Source organism: Trachinotus anak, unplaced genomic scaffold, assembly GCF_046630095.1.
Source record: "Trachinotus anak isolate AG129_WGS33_773 ecotype Australia unplaced genomic scaffold, CSIRO_AGI_Tana_v1 ptg000011l, whole genome shotgun sequence".
Classification (NCBI taxonomy): Eukaryota; Metazoa; Chordata; class Actinopteri; order Carangiformes; family Carangidae; genus Trachinotus; species Trachinotus anak.
The window spans coordinates 29,412,567-29,435,723 of record NW_027273862.1 but is presented as its reverse complement, the minus strand read 5'-3'; the positions used below and the strand labels follow the sequence as shown (position 1 = coordinate 29,435,723).

The following is a 23,157-nucleotide window of genomic DNA, read 5'->3' as shown; positions in this document are numbered from 1 at the left end:
CCATCAGTAAACTCCACAAACACACATCATCAGGGGCCCCACTTCGAGGGTTTTGGGGCCACAGTAGTGCACTATATAGTGTCTTTATCGGAGGTTTAAGGCGGGTTATAGTTGTCATTGCAAAATGTGCTGAAATGAGGGGCCATTGGGGGCCCCTTTTCCTCTTTGAGGCCCCAACCATTTGCCTGGTTTGCCTCTCCTGAAGTGCTCCTCTGGGTGAGATGTGGCAAATGTCCACAGGTGGAATCAAGCAGCCTGTTTTGTTGTTTAGGTATAAAACTCAGACAAAAAGTTAATTCTTTGATATTATTGATATTGAATTGATTGATATTTTTCTGCCTCTGTGAAACTAGTACAACACAAATGTGCAATGATAACTCATCACCTTTATCACACTGAAACAGCTTCTAAGAAAATGTGAAGCTGTCTGTTCCACAGGCAGAAACTCCTCTGGTATAAATATCTTGACAGTGTGTGTGGCTGTGAGGACTTTCTGTCCTAATGCACGAAATAAAGCTGTAAAATGTTAACACACTGCCACTATAAATTTAGAGAGCACGACCCCTCTGTGGCCAAAGTACCATAAAACCCATAAAACCAGGCTTTACTGAGACCAGTCCCAGTCCTGCCTCCTCTGTGCCCACTTCTCCCTGCTCACACACGTCTTTGCAACTTTCCAAACTCAGCACTTCACTTTCTGTGCACTGTGCTGATTTAAAATAACACCTCACAGCCTTAAAGCGCAGCTAGTTTACACATACTCGCACTGCAGGTGTGTGTCAGAGTCCCATCATGCAGGCGGTGCAACCAAAGACACATTCTTCTTCATTAATGTGATGTTCATTTGTTCCTTTGCACATATTAATGCACGTCAAGCCGCCTGCTCACGTCGGCGAGGAATCAGTTGCACAAACAGAGTCGGAGCAGCGGCACCTTGTATCTGTGTGGTGGAGGAGCTCAAGTCTCCAAGCTGCCAGCCCGTCTTCCTCCAGCTCCGTCCCTGCCTCATGTATGATGCAGTTTTCAGACTCTGATACACAGGTGATCCTCACAAAATGAGTCTGAGCGGATGTTGGATAAAGTTCAGCCTCTCACTTTGAACAATTTGATAATGAAGATTTAGACTTTATTTGATTTTCACTCCATTAAGCAACATGGGGTTTTTAGTGACAGGTTAAATTACAGTTTCTATCCTCTCTGAATAAGCTGTGGGACTCTGCATGTGTGTGTCCTAATTATAATGTAGGAAGAAGTGTCAGTGTCTTTTCTTGCTGACAGAAATAAGAACATTTACTGCCTTTCCCAGCATGCATTGGACAGGGTACACCCTGGACTCATGGCCACTAAAACCCCATCCACACTCACCGATGGCTGCTTGACAACCTCACAATTATGACAAGATCACACAAAGTCGCTGTGTGAAGCCAAGAAATAAGATTAAAAAATGAGATATAACTTGGAAATAAAGAGCGAGCCTCTCTGCAGTACGTCACTGGTTAAATAAGATTTTAAAAAATGTGTTAATTAGTGAGTTTCCCAGGCAGATATACAGCATTGTTTAACGCAGTCAAAGTAAAGTGAGGATCATTTCAAAATGATACAATGAATAGTTTTTATTTTGCCCCTAAACCAGTACCAGTTCTCCTCATACAGCTGCACTCAGGCAGGTTCTTCCTGCATCTTGAAGAACCTGCCTCAGTTATTCTGTCTCAGTCTCTTCATGTGATCCCAGTCTGAATCCATGATGTTGAGATCAGGGTTCTGTGGGTCCGGACCATCTGCTGCAGGACTCCTTGTTCTCCTTGTCTCTGAAGATAGTTATTTATGACTCTGGCTGTGTTTGGATTCGTTGTCCTGCTGCAGAATGAATTTGAGATCAGTCAGACTCCTTAATTACATTATGTAATGGTGAACCATCTAAAGTGCCTAAAACCTTCGCACAGTTGCTGTATGTAATTTTCTTAATTATATTTTTATGCTTTTTATGACATTATTAGACAGCTGCCAGTAGAGAGATGCCAGGAAATGAGGAAGAGGAGCGATGGGTAGTGACGTGTGGAAGAGCAAACCAGTCGTTAAACCCCTAAAACCACCGGGTGCCCCATGCAGAGCCACTGGCACATTTTTGAAACTTTAGCCAGAGACAAGCTGCTGCTTCCAGTGACAGGCTTCTGGACTCTGGGTGTCCTCTCTCAGCCCAACCTAACTTATTGGTGGATGTTGTCGAGCTGTATGGAGCCTGAAAGGACCTGCAGACACTACCCAGGGCTGAGAGAAGTGAAGAAAACAAATAATAATAAGAATTGAATCTGTAGTTTTTGCAGTGTATATTCTCTTAAAGAATTGCATCAGTTAAAGTTTCCAGCATTTTCAGAAAACATGATTTTTAGTAGAAATGAAACAATAAAAAATGCACTTGACTCCAAAAGTTAAAATAATGGACTCAAAGGCACAAAGGCTTTTAACCCGGAGCATGGAGGAAGTTCCCCTTTGTCATTTTCAGTAGCAAGTTGTGACTTGCTGTTAATATTTATATATTCACCAACATAAAAAAAACTCACCTTGGTTCAGATACAGTGAGATGTGAGGAGCAGCCTCCTGATCAGCTTCATACAGCAAACAGATAAGATCTTCATCTTCACCTTAAGCTTTTCCAGCTGCTGTAATATTTCATCATGACAGGACCTTACAGCTGAGAGCTGCCAAACATTATCTGAAGGTTCGAAACAAATGAGGATCGCAGCATAATAAACGAAGCTGCGTCTCACCGTCGCCTGGTGCAGCGATTAGCTCAGGGGCCAGAGGTGGCCCCCAGAAGGTGCGAGGATCAGAGGAGAAAAAGAAAAGAGAGAAAGAGGAAATGAAGGGAAAATGATAAAAACAAGAGAGAACAATAAACACACAGATTAAAGGCACACACGCTGACACAGACCTCTCCCACGATATCACATTAACACCTAGAAGTGAATCTGAAAACGTCGCTCCCACCGACTTCAAAGTGAAGCTAAAACTTTAAACCCGATGGCAAATCAAAATGACTTTTAATAATATAAACTGAATTTTTCACTTCCAGTTATTATCTCATTGCATCATACAGAGCAGTCTGAGCTGCTCTTTGTGAGGCAGCACTGCACACTCACAGCTTTCATACTGTACAGCAGTGGTAGGCAAACAATGGCCCGTGGGCCAAACCTGGCCCACATCTGTACAGTCGTTTCTGCAGAATGACTATTAACATAAACTGCTGCACATATGCCCTCAGATGCAAAATAAAACCAAGTTTCTGTTTTATTTCTAAAGCTCCATGTTTTACTCTTCTCCAATGTTTTATCTGAAGTGTTGATCTCCATCAGAAGATATATCTGTGGTTTTAAGATGATAAGGATGATACTGATCACAGCACAACATAATGTCAATCTATACATCTTGTTTGTACAGTACAGTACTGAATAACCCTCTAATATAATGTAATATTTTCCATCAAAAACTTATTTTTAAAGTAAAAGAAATATTTTCACAAATACCAAAGAAAATTGCACAGAAAAATTGTCTATTGTTATTTTTATTAAAGGTTTAGCTTTCTGTTCACAGCTTCAAACCAAATTTTCCTTAAATTTCTTTCACAACTTTAAACTACCTGCCTCATCCTGATGTTCTGAAAAACTTTTGCAAATTAAAGCAAAATACAAAACTTAGGTTTGTTCATTCGTACACACAGATCATCACAATGGCAAAGCATGAAAGACTAAGATCTGTTGAAGGTTTCAACATTGAACTTAATTACATGAGCATGTAGTCGTCACTTTATTGATAGATATGATCAAGCTGACATTTTTAGTAGATATTGATAAATACACATGATTTTCATTCGTGTTTCCTTGGTGTTGTATGTTTTGTCTGCCCGTTTTTGGATTATTTTCCTTCTAGTAAGTTTTAGCTTTTTATTTGAATAAACTCTTGAGCGACGTCTTGTGATCAGCATCTGCATTTGGGTCCAGGTATTCTTCAAACCTAACAACAGTCTTTTTAATGTGATCGTGGCAGAAGTAGAAGAATTTACTGCAATTTACTGACATGACAACAATAAATGAAATGAGACATACACATCCTGACAAACAGCTCTGCTTCCCTTTGAATGTAGTCAGGTTTTGTTGGAGAGCACTTGATCACTGTTGTTATTGTTGATGTCAGCTTGTGTGATTGAAGCTCCAGTGCTGTGAGAGTTTATCAGGGTTAAGGAGAAGAAGCCTGAGACGCTGCTGCATCATTAACAGTAACAGTCCAGATGTGTTTAGAGAAGAGTCTGATGTTAATCTTCACGTCCTCTTGTTCCTCTTTCAGCGTTGTGCACTGAGGAGTGCGCCCACGGACGCTGTGTCTCTCCTGATACCTGCCAGTGCGAGCCGGGCTGGGGAGGACTGGACTGCTCCAGCGGTGAGTGCACAAGTCTCAGTCACAATCCGAGCCTCAGGCGCAGTGAGAGGAAAACACAGGGAAGGTTTATGTAAATGTAATCAGGTCATTCAACACTACACTCTCTGCTGTTTCAATATTACTGTGAGATGTGAGTGCACTGAGCTCTGCTTGCAACAGCGCTGCAGGGATGATGTGTTTTTGTATCCCAACCTGGGAGTTAGCATCACACTGGTTCCCTCAACAAAAAGCCAATGGGATTTTTACACTGGCTTTTGGATTACTGCAGAAAATAAGCTCTGTGAAAAATAAAGGTTCATAATACTGACACGTTTTGTTCAGCAGGATAATCTTCACAAATTAACACCACTTTGTGACATTTGAAGCCTAAATACAATCACGGTGAAGAAAAAAGGCAGTGGGCTCAGCTCCAAATCCTGAGAAATGCACGGTCGTAGCTGACTCAACAAAATAAAGAAAATGTCGGCACACACTGTTAAATAGTCTTATTATTGAATCTGGGGCAACACATGAACATGTTTCAGCTGTAAACCATCATCAGAGTAAGAAACTGTAGATCAGACCATTTATATACAGGTTTAAACATGATCACTGGATGAGGTGCATCTGTGAATGAACCACCCAGAATCCCGGTGTGTGTGTGTGTGCGTGTGTGTGTGTGTGTGTGTGTGTGTGTGTGTGTGTGTGGCTTCACATCAGTAACATAAGACGACAAACAGTAAAACTAAACGTACAAGAACAAACTCCTACATCAATGTGCTGCACAACAATAGTCAATACAAATTACAATAAAAACACCTGAGAATAATTTTGTGACCTATATACATTATTTCACATGTTCTAAATACAGGAAAGATAATTATAGAAACCATGCATTAACAGAAATGTCCCAAAATAAAGAAGAATGAGCCCAACAATCTCTGTAGTCTCAATTAGACACTTATCAGCATCCAGCGTTTTTTAACAGATTCAACAACAAATCATGATACTGATTGTTTTTATGTCATAGAATAAAACATGAAAATGTCATGAGCTTGTGTTAACCACAGACCATATTACAGCCATCTCACAAAAACCCATTTAAAAAACCCACAGACTTTGGGACGAGCTAACTGGAGGAGCTAAAATGCAAATTCATTTCTGGGTTTTCGGACGCGTTCCTGCAGAACTCTCATGACACTCAAATTACCCTCAAACATTTTACAGTTGAAGAACTTTTCAGTGCTTCCTGGTGGAGAAACTCTGCAATGGAAACACTTTCTAAAGTAGCTCATACACATCTTTGGTAATTCTGTCTTGTTACTTATAAGCTGATATAGAGACACTGAAGCTGGCAAACATCTGCTGATAATATTGGACATGTTGATTTCTAATTAGTAAGGTCATGTTTTTGATACTTTAAGGAAGGCACACACGTGGGTCACGGTCTGATTAAGCCCAAATAGTCAACGATCTTGAATCGGTTTGACTTTCTCACGTCAGAAACTTTGGCCGGCTCTGCTCCACAGTTTGATTTCCCACCTGGCTGCTGTCAACAGATCCTGCACTGGTGCTGTAGTCTCCTCTGAACTCTGCTGTGATGGTAATAAAACTGAACTTCACTGCAGAACAGACAAGCTGTGGTGTCTGCACCTTCTCAGCTATATGCACCTCTGTATTTTAGAGGTCATCATCATGGTTACGATAATAAACACACAGTCAAGGGTGTAGAAAAGGAGGATAAAACACCGATTAACGGTTTGAATGAGAAACAAGTCCGGTGGTAGGTCGTCTCAGGTTGTCACATGACTTCCTCCTTTGCTCCTGTCATCACTACTACACCTGCTACAGGTGGCTTGACAGTAAAGGTCATAATAAGCTGCTGCACAGAGTATTGATAGGAGAAGACAGTCTCATACAGGTGGCTGGAAACACACTGAAAGACAAGTGAGTGGTAAAGGGAGAACTGATGAGATGATGGAAGAAGTGAGTAAAGAAAGTGAGTCAAGCTAAAGATTTCAGCCCCTGAAACAGCAGAAGACTGTGAGTCATGGTTACTGATCAGCAGCTCTGTCAAACCCCACCAAGACATTTAGATCAGTTTTGTGGTTTGGAACAATAAGAACTGCTCTGCTTGCACCTTTAAACCTGAAATGAAGCTATTGCATCTCAATATCAGTCTCATTTTCACCGTTTGGTTCCAGTCCTCAGCTCTTCAAACTGCCTGCACTGGTGATGTGGGAGTCCAGTTCATTGCGTGTGTGATTGGGGGGGTTTTAGGGGCCATTGATACTTAATGAGTCGCACAACCCCTTTAGACCCCCGTTTATTATTGGTGCGCTCTCAGCCTCATTGTTTACCTGTTTTTATTGCTGCCTGTGGGCCAGGGGACTGAGGCCAGGCTAAGACAAGGGTTAGGTAAATCTTCCACCACTTAGACTAAAGGGGGGTGAAGGGATGAAGTATTGACTGCACAGTAATGTCCCTGTTTAGGAAAAGGAGCAGAGATAAACACAGACTGAGTTCAGTGTGTGGCATTCACTCTGGAAGTTTGTCTGACTTTAACTTCCTGTCTTCAATGAGCTGCAGTCTGTTCTCCCACCCATCCACCCATCACTTTTATTTCTCTCTGGTTTGCAGCAGCCACGCACGTCGCCTTGCAGCTGTATGATAGGTCAATGTGAAGACTGGGAAATAAATTGAAAGAAACATCCAATTTTTCCAACGTCCCATCCTAGATTAATGCACCACAGTGAAGACTGAAGAAGACTGAATCCTCAGATCTAAACAATAGAGTTTGTCATCTGCTCATTACCTGTGGAAGAATGTAATTTACTATAAAGAAGCTGCACAGTGAGACTGAAATGTCCCCCCGCCCCCCTTGGGGATATTGAGCCTGAACTCACACGGGCTGTATTTTATTTTGTGCACGCTCTTACCTGATTGGTCAAAGGAAATGAATACTAGGTCCCATGTTGTTTTGTTTTCTAATATTCTATGGCTCAGGATGAGAGCAGCGTTTTTCATGATGTTTGTCAAATAACCGTAGTTAAGTTGCAGTGGCGTGCGTTGCATGAATTTAAAGGTTTTAATGCCTCACAGGTAGAACAGGATCCTGATTGGTGGAAAGCACCTGCTCCTCTAAATGGAGCCTCTACTATTTCAAATATTAAAAACTGGCCTGATGGGAAAGAGTTAAGCAATTATTCACAGAGGGAAGTGGATCCAGATAAAGTCCAGCAGGTATTCAGACCTGACGGGAATAAAGGATGTATTCTTAAAATATCCCTGATCCAATCTCTCAGCTACCAGTTTATTAGGTACACTATGCTAAATCTAATGTAGTCTAATCCAACAGTTCTGCAATAAATCCTCTTTCATGAAGATTATAATGTTCCGTTATTGTCCACCTCATTAAAGTGACGATTAATTTATTGTTTAACATGGTTTCACACACAAACACAACTTCCTCATTGAGACACCTGGTGGCCCCGCCCACCACCTGCTGGCTCCAGGTGCCCAGGTGAAAGAGCAGAGAGGATGAAGATGTTAGAGGAGGAAACATCAGAGAGACTCAGCCTCATGTTGGAGCCTCAGTCAGACCCAGACTCAGATGAGGAGTCTGTTGAGACCAGAATCAGAGACTAGCAGACTGATCAGAACTGTTAGCATAGTTAGCATCTTTTATCTGTTTATGTTGTTTGTTAGCTTGTACCTGGCAGTGGCTGACACAGTGTTAGTGGTTTCAGGTGTATTTAGCCCCGCCCCTTGTCCCCACAGGTTGACAGGATTGGTTCCTTAGGTTCTATGACGTGTGAATCCCTGACTGTCTGAATCTGTTTTTATGAGACTGTCATTGGTTCAAGATGGAAACACTCAGTCATGGTGTCGACTGATTATTTCACTTGTTTTATATAAAAAACACATAGACAAGGTGAAACACTTGCTTTTCATCTGAGGGTCTTTAAGTTGATATGACGAGCATGTTAGCAAGTAGTTTCCTGTTTATTCATTCAATAGACAAACATCGTCACTTATTTGGAGCAGTTTTTCTGGCCACCTGGTGAAAGTAAATCCATTATTTATTCTCCTTTTTGCTCTGGTTTTGGTCTCCGCCTCTTTAGCTGCTAACTGCTAAATCACCAGCTGAACACTCACCTCGTTTGTCTGCTATTTGGTTCTGGGCAGGTAGAAAACGATAGGTTTATGAGGTTTATTTTGACAACAACAGTTCTGAGACCGTTTTTTTATCGATAAGACTGAACAAAAACTGTAAATTTCTGGGACATAAAATCAAAACAATGCTTTTAAAAACCTTAAAAAACTCAGAGGGGGGCTACAGTGACTCAATCTCTACAGGCGTCATCTTTCCATGACCACTCTGCCCATGAACATAATCAAGGCAGCATATATTTTCTGCACAATGAACAGCATTTAGCGAAACCATTTGTTAACATTTAAATGTAATTTCCAGGAGGCAGAGTTCCATGTTTATCATTGAATCTATTTTTACTTGATTGTAGTGTGTAGCTTTTTTTCCCTTTTCAAACCCACTACCAGAAGAATAGATGTCATGTATGCAGAACAAAAGCTGTTAGAAACCTCACATGGGCTCTGAGAGAGGACGCTGAGGAGAGGAGGAGGAGAAGGCTGCAGGTCCGTCCTCTGCATCGTCTCCTACTGTAGCTAACCAGATTATCGGGTGCGAGCCTCAGCCGCCTTCCCTCTCCAAACGCCAGCCCAGTCAAAGAACTTTGTTGCTCTGCCAGGCGATACAAAGAGCTTGGACAGAAGTGGGGTGAAGCAACGAGAGGAAGACGAGGATGTGACGGCAAAGACAAAAGAGGAGACGTAGGAAGGTGCCTCAAAAGTAGAGGTGGGAGAAAAAGTGGTAGATAAGGAAAATGATCATGTAAAGATGATTGTTGTGATGAGAAAGATTAACAAGAGCGAGAAGGATGAGATAAAGTAAATGAATACTGCAAAGAAGAATATTTAAGAATTAAGTGGATCAGCAAGTTGCAAGTTTAAGAAGTGAGTCATTTGGACAGAAGTGATTATGTCTGCGTCCTAAGACTTTTGTGAGTTTCAGAGGTGATGAAGTTTTGTTAGTTGGTTTTGTTTCACTACACAAATAATGCAAATGAAACATCAAATAATTACATTTCAATATCTAGATTAAAGTCACTTTAATCAAGGGGTTGTTCAAGATCTGAGAAAAAAGTGTCCATAATTAAATTTTAAGTCCACTTTGATTCTGATTTTCTGCTCAGCCCTGTCGAGTGTTGATAATTGAGACAATTTTGTGAGACTGGAGATTATGAGCAATGATGTTTTTAAAACCCACGTCTCTCTATATCTATATGGTCCAGGTCAGATAAAGGTCACGGTTATGTGAAACTTCAAAGTGTAACAGCTTAATGCACATGAGCATAATTGAAGAGTTTTGTTTTCTTCACCTAAACATTAACAGAACTTCATTTTGCTCGAACCTTGATTTTGTGATGAACCCACAGAGTCTGTTTGGTGTCTGTTGTTGTTTTCCCGCCCTCAGCTTTGCTCTTTGGTTCCGTCTCACTGTTCTCATCAGCATCGTTCACAGCAGCAGCAGCTGTTGATGGTACCTTCTCCGCACTGAACAGCAGACACACAAACAGACCTGCAGCCATTCATTTATTTGTTGATTTACTGATTACAGTGTGTTTGATAATGAAATAATGGTTTGAGGTTTTCTTTAATGCATAAATGACAAAAATTCTCCAGCTCAAGTTTCTCAAATGTGAATATTTTCTTGTTTTCTTGGACAAATTCTTGGGAACTGAGACATTTGTCACAATTTGACCAAACAATTAATACAGAACAAAACAAAAAATCATCACCGTGGTTACCATAATAACAGTCATGACTTGGTTAGGTTTAGGAGAAGATGGTTAATTGGGTTAAAATAAGTTCTTCCTCAACATCAGACGATCTTTGTTGTCATGGTTACAATAACAACAACGAACGGTCATGGATAACAGAAACAACATAAACTGCTCCTGTCACATGGGAATCGAACACCGCTCTCCTCGGTCATATTCATCCATCCACCCCAACCTCCTCCTGACGTGGACTCTGTCGCTCTATAAACTACGTCACCGCACTTTTCCCTTTGCTCCTGTCATCATCACTACGACCACTAGATGTCGCCTAGCAACAGAACCTAACTGTGGGTCATAGTAACCTGCTGACAGACGACCTGTGACCTTGTTTGTTACAGGAGAACAGTTTCCATAAAAATCTGTAAAATTAGAAGCAGAGATGGCGAAAATGTATAACTACGGTCTGGCTTCACTAGAGCACGGTGGGAACATCATTTCTTATTTGAAGTGTTTACTTTTCAGCTCTCTGCTCGGGCCGGACCCACATAACCTGAGCTCACACCTGTAAATGTGGCGTCTCTCAACAGCTCTGCCATGGCTTGATGTGGGTGATGAGGCTCCTTTGTAAACCCCACTCTTCATCTTCTGTCCATATTTCACTTGCCCATAAGTGATGAGTTTGGTGCAGGTTTTTCCATTTGTTGTCATAGAAACAGACGATGGCCCAACGCATTACATTATCATGCTTCTTACTGGAAGCTACTTGAAGCTTTTGAATGTGAAGAACACTGTTGTTGGTGTCTCTTGTAATGGATGAACTTTGATAGTCCTCATACACAAATGAACAAAATAAAGATGTGTGAAAATTATATAGGAAACCTATTAGAAGTTGGAACAGTTTCATATACTGACATGTATATTTAGCCTATAGTTAACAATAAAGTTAACAAGAGTCAAATTGATGGTAAAAACATATATAAGCATATAGAATTTTAATATGTATGTTGTTTTATTATACTTGCATATATAAATTGAATATATATTGTTTGCAACATGGAAACAGATTTGTCAGATATTTTTAATATATGTATATATACAAATTTACCATTTCATATGTTATAAACTTAAATCTTCAAATATCCAGCAGAATGTATATATGTGATCATAATTTCTCCCCTTACAGGAGACGTATATGTCAACACATCATTGATATAGGGACATAGTATATGTCATATATTACATTTCTATTTGGGTGGAGCACAGAGAAGAAGGTTCCTCCACCTGATCAGCATGAATGGACAGATACATCCCAGTACAGCAGAGCACATGTGACCTCTGCTGTTATTGTTGTAGTGAAGCTGGTAGAAAAGAGCGAAACCAGAGGGAGCATGTTAATGCTGGCGTGTGTGGCCTGTGTTACCCAGCGAGCTTCTTATTTTAGTTCCTATAAATATTATAATACACCAAGGTCGAGCTGGTCCAGTGTGGACTGCTGAGACGATACCGGGGCTGTCAGTGGCCAACATGGGCTCTCGCTCACTGTTCTCTCCAGATATATCCATTTATCAGAGCTGGACCCATGCAGATGAAGGCAACACACACACACGCATACATACACACACACACACACACACACACACACACACACACACACACACACACACACACACACACACACACACACACGCGCACACTCATGCTCCCACACTCATAGAGTTGCCTACAGTGATGTATTTGCCTCTCTTTCCTGCCTAAGTCCTCACAACAGCTAGATTTCACACAATTTTTCTTGCTGGCGTCCGTGTTAGGAAAAGCTTGTCAAGGTGTGCAGCAGCATAATGTGCAGCCAGTGCTTTCCCGCAGCTGTTGTTCTCTCTCCTCGCTCCTCTGTTTGTCTCCTGCGTGCCTCTGCGCTTATCTCCCGGTGCCACTCTGCAGCTCCACTGTACAAAATCCATACAGATCCATCACAGTGTAACTCTGCCTCTGCTCCTGCTTTTGGTTTGTGTTTGTGTGCGTGTTTGTTCCCTGACACTCAGAAACTCCACACAAGGCTGTTTGTTAACACCAACTTTATTCTTTTATTCATCATGATATGTTTCTGTAGTTCACATTATTGTAGCTTTTGGCTTCAGTGAGTGTGAAAGAATAAATGAACATAATTTCTCCCAAACACAGATTATAGCCACTGTATTCTTTGCATGTAGGACTCAAACTCCAAAGGTCAAAGTCACAGCACCAGACAAGAGATTAAATAAATCTGCCTTGGTTTCTAAAATAGTCATCAGTGTTTTTTGACAAGTGCTGGCTGCTTTTTCAGTCGGCGTGTTTCTTAGAGTAATTCTTGTTCATGATGCTGGACTTTCTCCTTAAATCCATTCAGTATCAGGAGCCTCACACTCAGTTTCTCATGTTTTTCTTGTGTCAGTGGAGGAGAAAGCAACAACTAAACAAAAGTGAAATTGTACAACGTGCTCTGAACTGCTCACGTCTCCAGTAACGAGCGCTGACCTGTAACTCGGCTGCTTTAACATGTCAGTGAGGTGTAAAATTATTACCTAGCAACAGAGCTCTTAGGTGAGGATGACTGCAGTGACACTGAAACCGAGCAGCGCAGCCACCGGTCAGGTTCATCATTCCCAAGATGATTAACTGCGTGAAACAACAGGCTTTTCTTTACTGATGTTAAAGGAGAATCTGGTGAAAAGACAAAGAACAACACTGAACATATCAGACTAAGTTTGTGTGAATCCAAAGCCTGATGTATCTTATTCCTCTGTGCTACAGAGCTCCTTTGTTTCTGAGAAATATATTTATTGGGATTTTCAAAATTGAAGCTGGTGTAGGCCGTCTATCACAGAGACATTTTTGTTATATTTCTTTAAATTTATCTTAACATCCTGATAACAAAGACTAAATTAATAATAAACAGGAAAAAATCCATCACAGGGTCAGATGATTGGATGGTCTTCCTGTCGGTCCACCTACCACCAGCTTGCCGGAGTGTTTTGGAGTCGAGGCTACTACTAAAGTTGAGTCAGACAAGCAGCAGTTGCAGTTCTAGAAGTAGAAAAAGAAGAAGAAGAAGTTGCCATCGTTCCCTCTGAGTAAACAGAGGCGTTGGAGGGATGCCTGAAAAGAGTGGGTGGGATTTTTTAGTGGATAGTTTCCACTAAGTTAGTATCCAAAAAGTTAGGGTTAGGGTGAGTTGTTAGAGCTTCTCCAGCTTTAACACACTTTTAAACCAGCGTCCAGCTGCAGTACAGTGTTGAACCTGAAGTGAGAATCTTTTATCTGCACCTGACTCAGGTGGAAACAGTCCAAGAATAAATACCTGAGCGCAGACAGGAAACCCAGTGTTGATAACATCAGATATCACTAGTAGCAGTTTTGGGCAGCTCCAGTTGTGTATGTACACATGATCCATTTGAATCAGTTGATAGTCAAACTCTCCTCCAGCCAGCTTCAGAGATTTCTACATCTGTGTGGCTGAACCAAGCCAATCTCTTGCTTTTCTTTAGATTTATCTGCAATCATTCAGTAGAGAAGTGAAGCCTGAGTGCGACCTTGAAGATCATCTCAAAGACCTTAGAGGAGGTCCACACTGTTTAGAGCTCTTAAAATGTAAAACAAGTGTTATATTGTAAATTCATTGCACATCTCAAAGCTACGAAGTATATCATTGTCATGATTCATATCCATAACTTTGCAAATCCCTCTCTCTGCCCAGAGACTAAAACTGAGGTCACCTCAGCCTGGAGGAAAGCTTCAGTTTCTCCATCCAGGTGTAAAACCTGATATATCTGACACCCAGTTCAACTGAGCTTGTATTTTATACGACTCTTAAATTATTCCTGAAAAATGGGTTATGGGAACATTTTGCAGGTTTTTCAATGTATCAGAATACAGATAGAACTTCAGTGGTAATAGAAATGTAGTTGCATTTTCTACTGTGACCCAGGGCATTGTGGGATTTTCTTTCCCAATAATACCAGAGAAAGTTTGGACCCTGGAATCGTCCACTTTGTTAGAGCTCCAGTGTTTCCAAAAACTATTACAAAACACCTCAGTGATTTTCCTGTTTGAGCAATGTTTGATTGAAATTCAGTGACCTGCTATTTTACAGAATTACTGAGGCTTTTTAAAAAAATAAATCATAGCCTATATCGTATAAAAATGTACGTCCTCAGCAGGAGTAAACGATCTTGTGGCTGAGTGACACAGACAGGGTGTGGAAGTGAAACAGTTAACACTGAGCAGCCGGAGGAAGCTCAGTATTCATCTTAAATGATGTTTTGACCTCTGGCTCGGCCCTGCACCGGGGATCAGGCTGCGTCGTCAGAAATCTGCGGGGGCCTCTGACAGGGATCTCTAACCTTGACCTAACTTTAAGCTGCCTGTAAATCCTCCTCTCACCCAATCAAAGAGCAGATACTCTGCAGCTTGACGAGCCTTATGTCTACATATGCTGAGGCTGACTGCACTGGGTCACCCTGCTGGTTGCAGAGGTACTTTAGTCGTCATGGAGACGGTTTGTTTTCGTCATGTGACATTATACTTTTGGAACTAACCTGACAACTGTGATGAAGGTTGATGGATGTGGTTGAAAGCTCAGAAGAAGAAGGTAAATGGACGTTGAGTTAAGATTGTTTTTCTAATTGAACTTTAATTATAACTTGAATTGATCTGCACCTGTTTATTAGACAGATTATTATGATCTTACATTGTGTGTTTAAAGGCTTTGTATAGTTATTGAGTGGATTAAATTCTTTCTAAATGTTAGATGTGTTTGTGTTTGTGTGTCACTTGCACAAGTACAGTTGTGAGTCTGGCTTTTCTCCTCTATTTCTTCATTTTTTCATTAATAATCTCAGATTACTGGGAAAAAACATATAAAAGACCCCGATATAAAGTTTAATCATTGTCATCAATCAGAAACATTTGCAGAGGGGAACGTGCTCCCTGGCTACTTCTCGTCTCCAGCTACTTAGATTACTTGTGGAAAACACTTGCTTGTGAGATATTACCAGGTAAATAGTTTGTAAGAGGAAATAAGCGGCAGGTGTGAGAGGTTAAGCTCTTTGAAAGAAGACGGGAGCGAGAAGAGGAAACAGAGGTGTGATTTGGAGGAGGGAGGGGAAGGTAGGGCAGAGATGGACGTGACATGTTTCTTGAAGAGATGAGTTTTCAATCCCCACCAGTACCAAGGCTGTGACTCTGCAATCCTGAATGGGATGGGAAGGTCATCCCTCCTTTGGGAGACAAGAGGGAACAAAGTGGAGGCCGCCTGGAGGCCATTCACCGTAGGAAAGGATGAACTAAGCCACCGTCAGGAGCTGATAGGCTGCTGTGGAGTAAGAGACTAAAAAACCCTGGGAACAGTGTGCACTGTGGCCTTTCACAAAGATTACTTTTATTACACTTTCACACTGGGCTCACTCACCTGTTATTTGCTGTTCAAGAACTTCAACAGTAGACCCCCACCCCCCAGCCCCCAGGTATGTCCACAGGACAAATGCTTTTGCATTACTTTTAACTTAAAGTTCCTCCAGACATGTTTCAAACTCTGTAAAATTCATCTGCTCTGATTAATATTTAGTTCAACATGTTTTCCCTCATAAAAACTGGTCTGAAGCTCATCTACTCTGATTTCCTGATTAAGAAACCTGGATCAGGCCTTGGCCCCGCCCACCACCTGCTTGCTCCAGGTCTCCAGGTGAAAGAGAGTCTGTTGAGACCAGAATCAGAGACTAGCAGACGGATCAGAACGGTTAGAATAGTTCATATCTGTTATTTGTTTATGTTGTTTGTTAGCTTGTAACTGGCAGTGGCTGACACAGTGTTAGCAGTTGTGCTAATGCTAAGGCTCTCTATACTGACAAGGTTTCAGGTTTATTTAGCCCCGCCCCCCGTCCCCACAAGTTGACAGGATTGGTTCCTCAGGTCATATGACGTATGAATCCCTGACTGTCTGAATCTGTTTTTGTGAGACTGTCATTGGTTGAAAGTGGAAACAGTCATGGTGTTAACTGATTATTTCACTCATCATGTGTCTTTATTATATAAAAAAACATCATGTGGATGTTATCGAGGTTAACAAGGGTCTTTAACTGCAGCATTAAACTTGAAACTAAATGGACAAATTAAATTATGAGCAGGGAGAAGGACACCTGTCGTCTTCATGGTCAGACAGATCCTCATGTCCACTCACAACTTCCATAAGGTCACGCAACACGTGAACAACTCCGCCGATTGTCACGCAGCTGAGCCTGTGCAAACCGTTACAATCCAAACCAAGCACTGTGTCTTTTTGGGAGCAAACTGAGCAAACACATCAATTTCAGATTTGTTTTGAATTTATTTCTGCTTTGCTGTTTATCCTGAAGCTCCAGGTTCAAAGGATATTTTCCCTCATGTCCTTTTGAGCTCTGCTTTGAAACAGAGCACTTTGAAATGCAGACAACAGGCACAAGCAATCTGTCATTTAATCAGTGATGCTCTTGTCCATGTGTCTCTCTTAAGCAAGTATCGTTAACCTCATCTTTAGCTCTGCTGTTCTTTGATTTCTTATTGTATTCTCTACTGGCCATGTTGCTGTAATTACACAGTATTATGGCTTCCAGCGTCACACTGACAGCCACACACACAACTCGCTCACTGGCCATAACACAGTGAGAGAGATACACAGGTTATTTACATGTAACCAAAACCACCATCTTTACCCAGACAGGACTGGATGTGAACCCTGGTCTCAGGTGTGACAGTCGTGCTGTGTGTGCCCACCATCCTCCACAACCACCTCCTCGTGAATCTGTTAATAAATCTGTGTATTAGTTCATTAAAAAATTAAATTTTAAAAAGTTGCTTAGTGTAGTGTTCACAATCAAAAAATATATATACATAAGTTGCACTTGTGGCCTAAGGAGCACACCATGTTGCACCTGTTACAGACAAAACGCCAAAATATGATGTAAAACAAGTGTTTTAAAGCAATATTGATTATGCATTATTTATGCATTATTTTTATGATGAGTGAAACAGTTACATAAAAAGATACTTAAACAGATCTAATGTTTTTAGACATATATATTCAGACTTCAGCACTGAGCAGAGTGAGAAGCGTCTCAGTCTTGTTCTCACTGTTCTGCTGCTTCAGTTGTTCTTTTCTGAACCGTGAGCCTTCAGTCCGTCACGTCATCCCAGTCTCTCTGCGTCTCGTGTATGAGAGCAGCTCACCTGAGCTTTGCCTGGCAATAGATTACTCTGAACTCCCACTGCTCTTCATTAGCTTCAAGTTCATTAGGCAGCTAATACTTGTTGCCATTGTTGGAGGGGGTGACACTGCGGGGTCAGCAGCCATTAGCCGGTCTGTCCACTGGGCTTCGTCCTGCTCTGAATCCCTTCCAGGAGAAGACGGGCATTTTATGACAACGTGTATCTTTCATTACCCAACAGACCGAGTTCAGCAAGTCATTAAGTGCAGCTTTGCAGGACTTGATGCGATGAGTTTCTGAGGAGAGGCATGGGAGCGCTATACGAGAGGCTGAGGAGAGGAGGGGATGGAGAGGATGTATAATGAGTATAAAGTGTAACAGGCTGAACGTATGGAGATCAAGATCAAGCCTAGTGGAGGTGTGTGTGTCTGTGGGATCAAAGTACCTGTTGTCTCAGTGTGTAAGCTTGTTATGTATGTGTTTGCATGTGTTGTGCAGTGTCATGCTCGGCTGTCATGGTTCCACAGAGAGGCATTAGAGAGAGTGTGTTTGCCAAGGCTGCATCTCCTCTGGATGTTTATCCTGGCACCTCATTTAGGTCCTCAGTGATAATACACACTCTAAAGGGATACTGATTGTCCTGCGCAACACGAACACAGCTTAACACACCCACACACCCACAGACACACAACGCTGACAAGTGGACTTGCCCCACTGCCAAGTCCAATTAACGACTACAGCCGCATCAGCATGCCCCTTGTGTTTGGTCAAAATTAATTTACCAACAAACTTTTTAATCAAATTTCACCACAACCCCTGAGGGGTGATTGGCTCTCTGCACCTCGCTGTTTGGTGCTGCGATGTCCGTCTCCTACAATACAGAGCTGTGACTCTACTTGAAGCCAAGAAACATGTTTTTTTTTTTTTCCATGTGAGCGTAAGAAAAATTATCCTATAGCACTTTCTGCATTTTGTTAAATTTCAGCGAGCAGCACAATCAAAGCCAGTGTCTGTCTGGTGGAAAGAAAACACTCAAATGTCAGTGAGTTTATAATATTAAACAGACATTTCCTGAAGAAGTGAGGTGTACCTGCAACTCGTAGGATGTGTGGTGGAATATCAACACATTCCAGCAGAATTTTAGATGAGATTGGTACCATGTGTCAGAATCAATGGTAAACAGTGTTTGACAGAGGTTCCCAATAAATGAACACAATGGCTTCTGAGCATCTGTGTATTTGAAGCTCTTATGAGATTGTCTCAGAAACACACTGCATATCTCTTTGCTGTTATGGTGATGCCACAGTTCCGACGCCAGTATTGTTTTATGAAACTACTTCATAAATGTCAGCCAGACTCTAGTCCCTGTAAATCCATGTGTAACAGCAAAGCATTTTTACTTCAGGTTGATGTTTTAACCTCCTGATCTGAAGCCTTCGCTGCAGCATATACACTCATGTGGATGTTTACTTACTGTGGCTGGAATGTGAGAAGAGAACTCTTCTCTCGATTTGTAGATGATGTTTAGTCCCACTCACGATATATCTGGGAATTCACAGACTCAGGCCCGACCTCTGAGAAGTGCAGAAAAAAAATCTTGGAGGAGTTTAAGTGGTTGTAGCTTAAAATAACATTGAAATCCAACTGCATCTAAGCAGCACGTGTATTTGTAGGTTTATGTGCATATCTGTGGGTTATCCAGATCACAAAATGCACAAATGTGGGACTGACCAACAAATGTGAAAAAAATATGCTCAAATATAAATAGCAATTGCAATTACCTTTTATTAAAGAGGCTATTTATACATTTTGCTATTGCTACATAGCTAATGTTAGCATTAACAGCTGTTTACTTACAGGTCTAGAAGAAAACACACAACACAAAACTTGTGTTAGCATGCTAATCAGCTAGCTCTGGCTTGGTTGACCTGTCTGTCACTGTAGCATCTTAGCTATAGCGCTTAACTATAGCTCTGGCTGTCAATACATTCCCAGAACACTAAGTGAAAGGCAGTAGTTCTCTCTCTCTCTGAAATTCAAATTCAAAGGCTCTTTATTGGCATGAAAATACAAAGTGCAACACCAAGATCGAAACATTTGTATAAGGTGCTTAAAAATGTGTTTATTACCAGTGGGCATCTGCCTAGTTCTGCTCAGCAGGTATTTGTTGGTGTTTTTAGGGCCCATTTTATTTTTCGTATTCTTGCTCCCTTTTGGTTCATCATGCAAAAATATGTCTGATCATTTCTACGCTGATGACACTCAGCTATACCTCCCACAGGCAATAAAAGTGAATAATTCAGTTAGTTCTCTTCTTGACTGCCTCCAGGGTGTGAAATATTGGATGGAAAATAATTGTCTTCAGTTAAATGACGGTAAGATTGAAGTGTACTTGATTGGTCCCTCTGACTCCACCAGGGGTGTAGCACATCTCTTAGGACCCCTGGCCCCTTACCTTCATGCTCAGGCTAAAAATCTTTGTGTCATCTTCGATTCAGCCCTAAAATTTCACAAACAAATCAACACTGTTGTGAAAAGTTGCCATTTTCAGCTAAGAAACATCACCAAATTCAAACTATTCCTCCCTTTTCAATGATCTGAACATTATCCTAAACACCTTCATTTCCTCCCGGCTGGATTACTGCAGTGCTTTCTGAGCAGTCCACCTTGTCTTGACTTCAGTCGTAGCCAGACCTTTAACTGGTACCAGGAAGAGAGAAGGCATCTCACCCGTACTTGCTTCCCTGCACTGGCTTCCAGTCAAATACCGCATCGAGTTCAAGGTTCCTTTATTTGTGTAAGGAAACTTAAAAACCCACATGTTTTGTTTGGCTTTTGAGTGTCCCTAAGGTTTTATTTTTACTTCAACCTGCCCCCTATCTGTCACAGACTGGATGATAGTTAAGACATCACATTTTAACTATTGCTATGACTTGTTGTTATTGTTATTTTTTATTGTACAGCACTTTGGTCAACTCTGGTTGTTTAAATGTTCTTTATAAATAAACATGATTTGATTTTTCTTTGTATGAGTAAAATGTATCTGCAGATTTCTGTATGTAGAGACTCTGTTGGTGTTTATCTCAGTGGGTAAAGCTCTCATGAGTGGATCCCACACTTCACTACCCTGCAGCACAACGGGCAGGTTAACACTATCAAATGTTTAAAGTCAGATTTTAATTGGAATTTGGAAGTTATAAAAACTCTCTCTTAATCACATTTAGAGCTTTTTCTTTCGGTGCATTCACCACCATGTTGAAACTTCATGATGCTGTCATGGTTATACCAATGTAGGTATAGCTCATTGATTGTTTATGGTTGTTTTCCTGACATCTGGGGTGTTTTCTTCATATTAACTGGCAGGGCCCAGTTCTGACTGTATTTTTCTACTGTGTCCAGCTGCTCCTGTTGGTCCTGGTTCATTAGGAGAGAGTAGAGGGTCATCAGTATAAAACAGAGACTTCACCCCTGTATCTAGGAGGGAGAGGCCAGGAGCGGCTCACTGATCCAACTGAGCAGCAAGTTCATTTACAGGGTATACACAATAAATAATGTTGGACTTTAATTTCCACCCAGAGGAACGTCTTTTCTCTGGGTGAAGAAGAAGAATTCAGTCTGTTGTCTCCAATTTTAACAGCACACATATTCTCCAAATACATTGATTTAATCACAACATATATTTTGCCTCATTGTAGAAGTTGGTAATAGAGTCCTTGAGGCCAGATGGAGTCGAAAGCTGTTTTGAAATGAAACGTGAATATCTCACCATGCTTTGTTTGGTGCTCGTTTGTTAATTAAAGTGATAAAAGTGTGAAGGATGGATACATGGTCGGTGGTGCGGTGTTCTGGGAGGAAGCCAATTTCATTTTTACTCAGGGTGGGAGTCTCTCTCTCTCTCTCTCTCTCTCGCTCTCTCTTTTTCTCTCACTCTGAACGGCGGTAAACAAAAACCATGTGACCTTTCTCATCACAACTCTTCACTTTCTGGATAATGATATCAAACCAAACGTTCTGTTATTGTCGTTTTCAGAGACAAACTCAGTGTTTAAAGGGCTGGAGGTAGCAACACCACAGTGTGGATACAAGCTGCAGTAGTTCAGTGAGGTGGCCGTCCACACAGGTGAGGAAAAGGGTGTGGCCCAGGTGTGAGAGTCACACTGAGGGCCGACAATTCATTTCTAATATCGCTGGTGTAGTTGACTGTTCATGGCACACGCCAAAACAACCCAGAACATCGGGAAACATCCAGATAATTCTGATGCACTGATGGTATACCACACACACACACACACACACACACACACACACACTCACTCACAAATCAAATGCAATGTTTGCAAGTGCCTGCTCTTTTCCTCTGAATCGTGTATCAATGCAGTACACACGTCATTTTGCAAACAGCTATACAGCAAGGTGACTATATGAGTGTAAATTGGAAAGGTTATAATACAGAACTTATGAATAAATGACATAACAACATAAACAGCATTAGAAACTGGGTTTGATGTCATGAAAATCTTAAAGTAACTTTAATTTTGAAAGTTAGTGTTTCTAACGCCCTCCCTTGTCTAAATCTGGCACGTGTTGATGCTCACATACCTAATGCATCTACTTCTATGCGCTTCGAGAGGGATGACTCTTTTCTTTCACACACAAATGCACATTTAGATGAAACCATCTGATTGAGATTGCTTGGCCACAGTATGCAAAAGAGTTTGGCTCATTTATGCTTTGTGTGGCCTGAGGAGGGAAATGTTTCTGCAAAAGCATTGGCACAATAAAATCAAAGAAAGGAATCATTATTCTCATACATTAATTTCCTTAAATTCCTCATGATTAAGCAGTAATGTGGTTTTCTCGGGGTCCATTTCATGAAGAAAATGCATTTTACTGTGAAAAGACTTAAGACTTACTGATCTTTGCTTTGATTTGTTTGCAAACCAAAAACCAAAACAGAGCAGGAGAAGTGAAATTAGCTGCTTTAAACAGGCTCTGCAGCTCAGAACAACACAACACCTGTGTGTCGGTGACAATGATGGGATAAATGGAGTCATTAGACCTCTCCTTAACCCTTTTGCTGAAAAAAATCCGGGTGTGGTTTAAAAGGAAAACACGAGATTGTGTTCAACACAGGGATGTGTTTTCCGACACTGGTGCATAGAGTTGCTTTATGCAGGATTTTCTATTGTGACACACTCAAGGTAACGTAGCTGTAGCTGCCAGGTTTCCAAGAAAATGTGCAAGTTATCACAGCACTAATTACAGAGTGAGCAGCTAAAGGAGTCACGCAAACTGTCTGTTCTGCCACAAAATATAATTAAAGTTAAGACAGTGGACAGCAATGCAGGTGTGGAAGAGTGTGTGTGTGTGTGTGTGTGTGTGTGTGTGTGTGTGTGTGTGTGTGTGTGTGTGTGTGTGTGTGTGAGATACCACACATAATGGCAATTCAGAGTGATTTACATAATGCATTAAAGACATGACAGACTTGGCAGTAACAATAAAAACTATTATATGTAGAGGGAATTACAGAATCTAAACACAATGAATGGCTGTTGTAGTAGCAATGAAACTATAAATAAACTAAACAAAAATATAAACACAACACTTGTTTTTGCTCCCAGATTTCATGAGTTAAAATAAAAGATCTACAACTTTTTTAATATACACAA

General features: G+C 41.1%; 1 protein-coding gene across 11 annotated transcripts in view; it reads left to right on the top strand.

Annotated features, from left to right (window-relative positions):
* The window catches only part of LOC139628234 (multiple epidermal growth factor-like domains protein 11), a 138,973-nt gene that overhangs the window by 46,204 nt on the left and 69,612 nt on the right, over positions 1-23,157 (top strand). For all 11 annotated transcript variants that reach the window (XR_011692725.1, XM_071489717.1, XM_071489716.1 and 8 more), the window contains one exon: positions 4,342-4,434. Coding sequence is in view for 10 of the 11 variants with exons in the window: in XM_071489717.1 (XP_071345818.1) it covers positions 4,342-4,434 (93 nt within the window). In the remaining variant the exon portion in view is untranslated. The remainder of the gene's footprint in view (positions 1-4,341; positions 4,435-23,157) is intronic.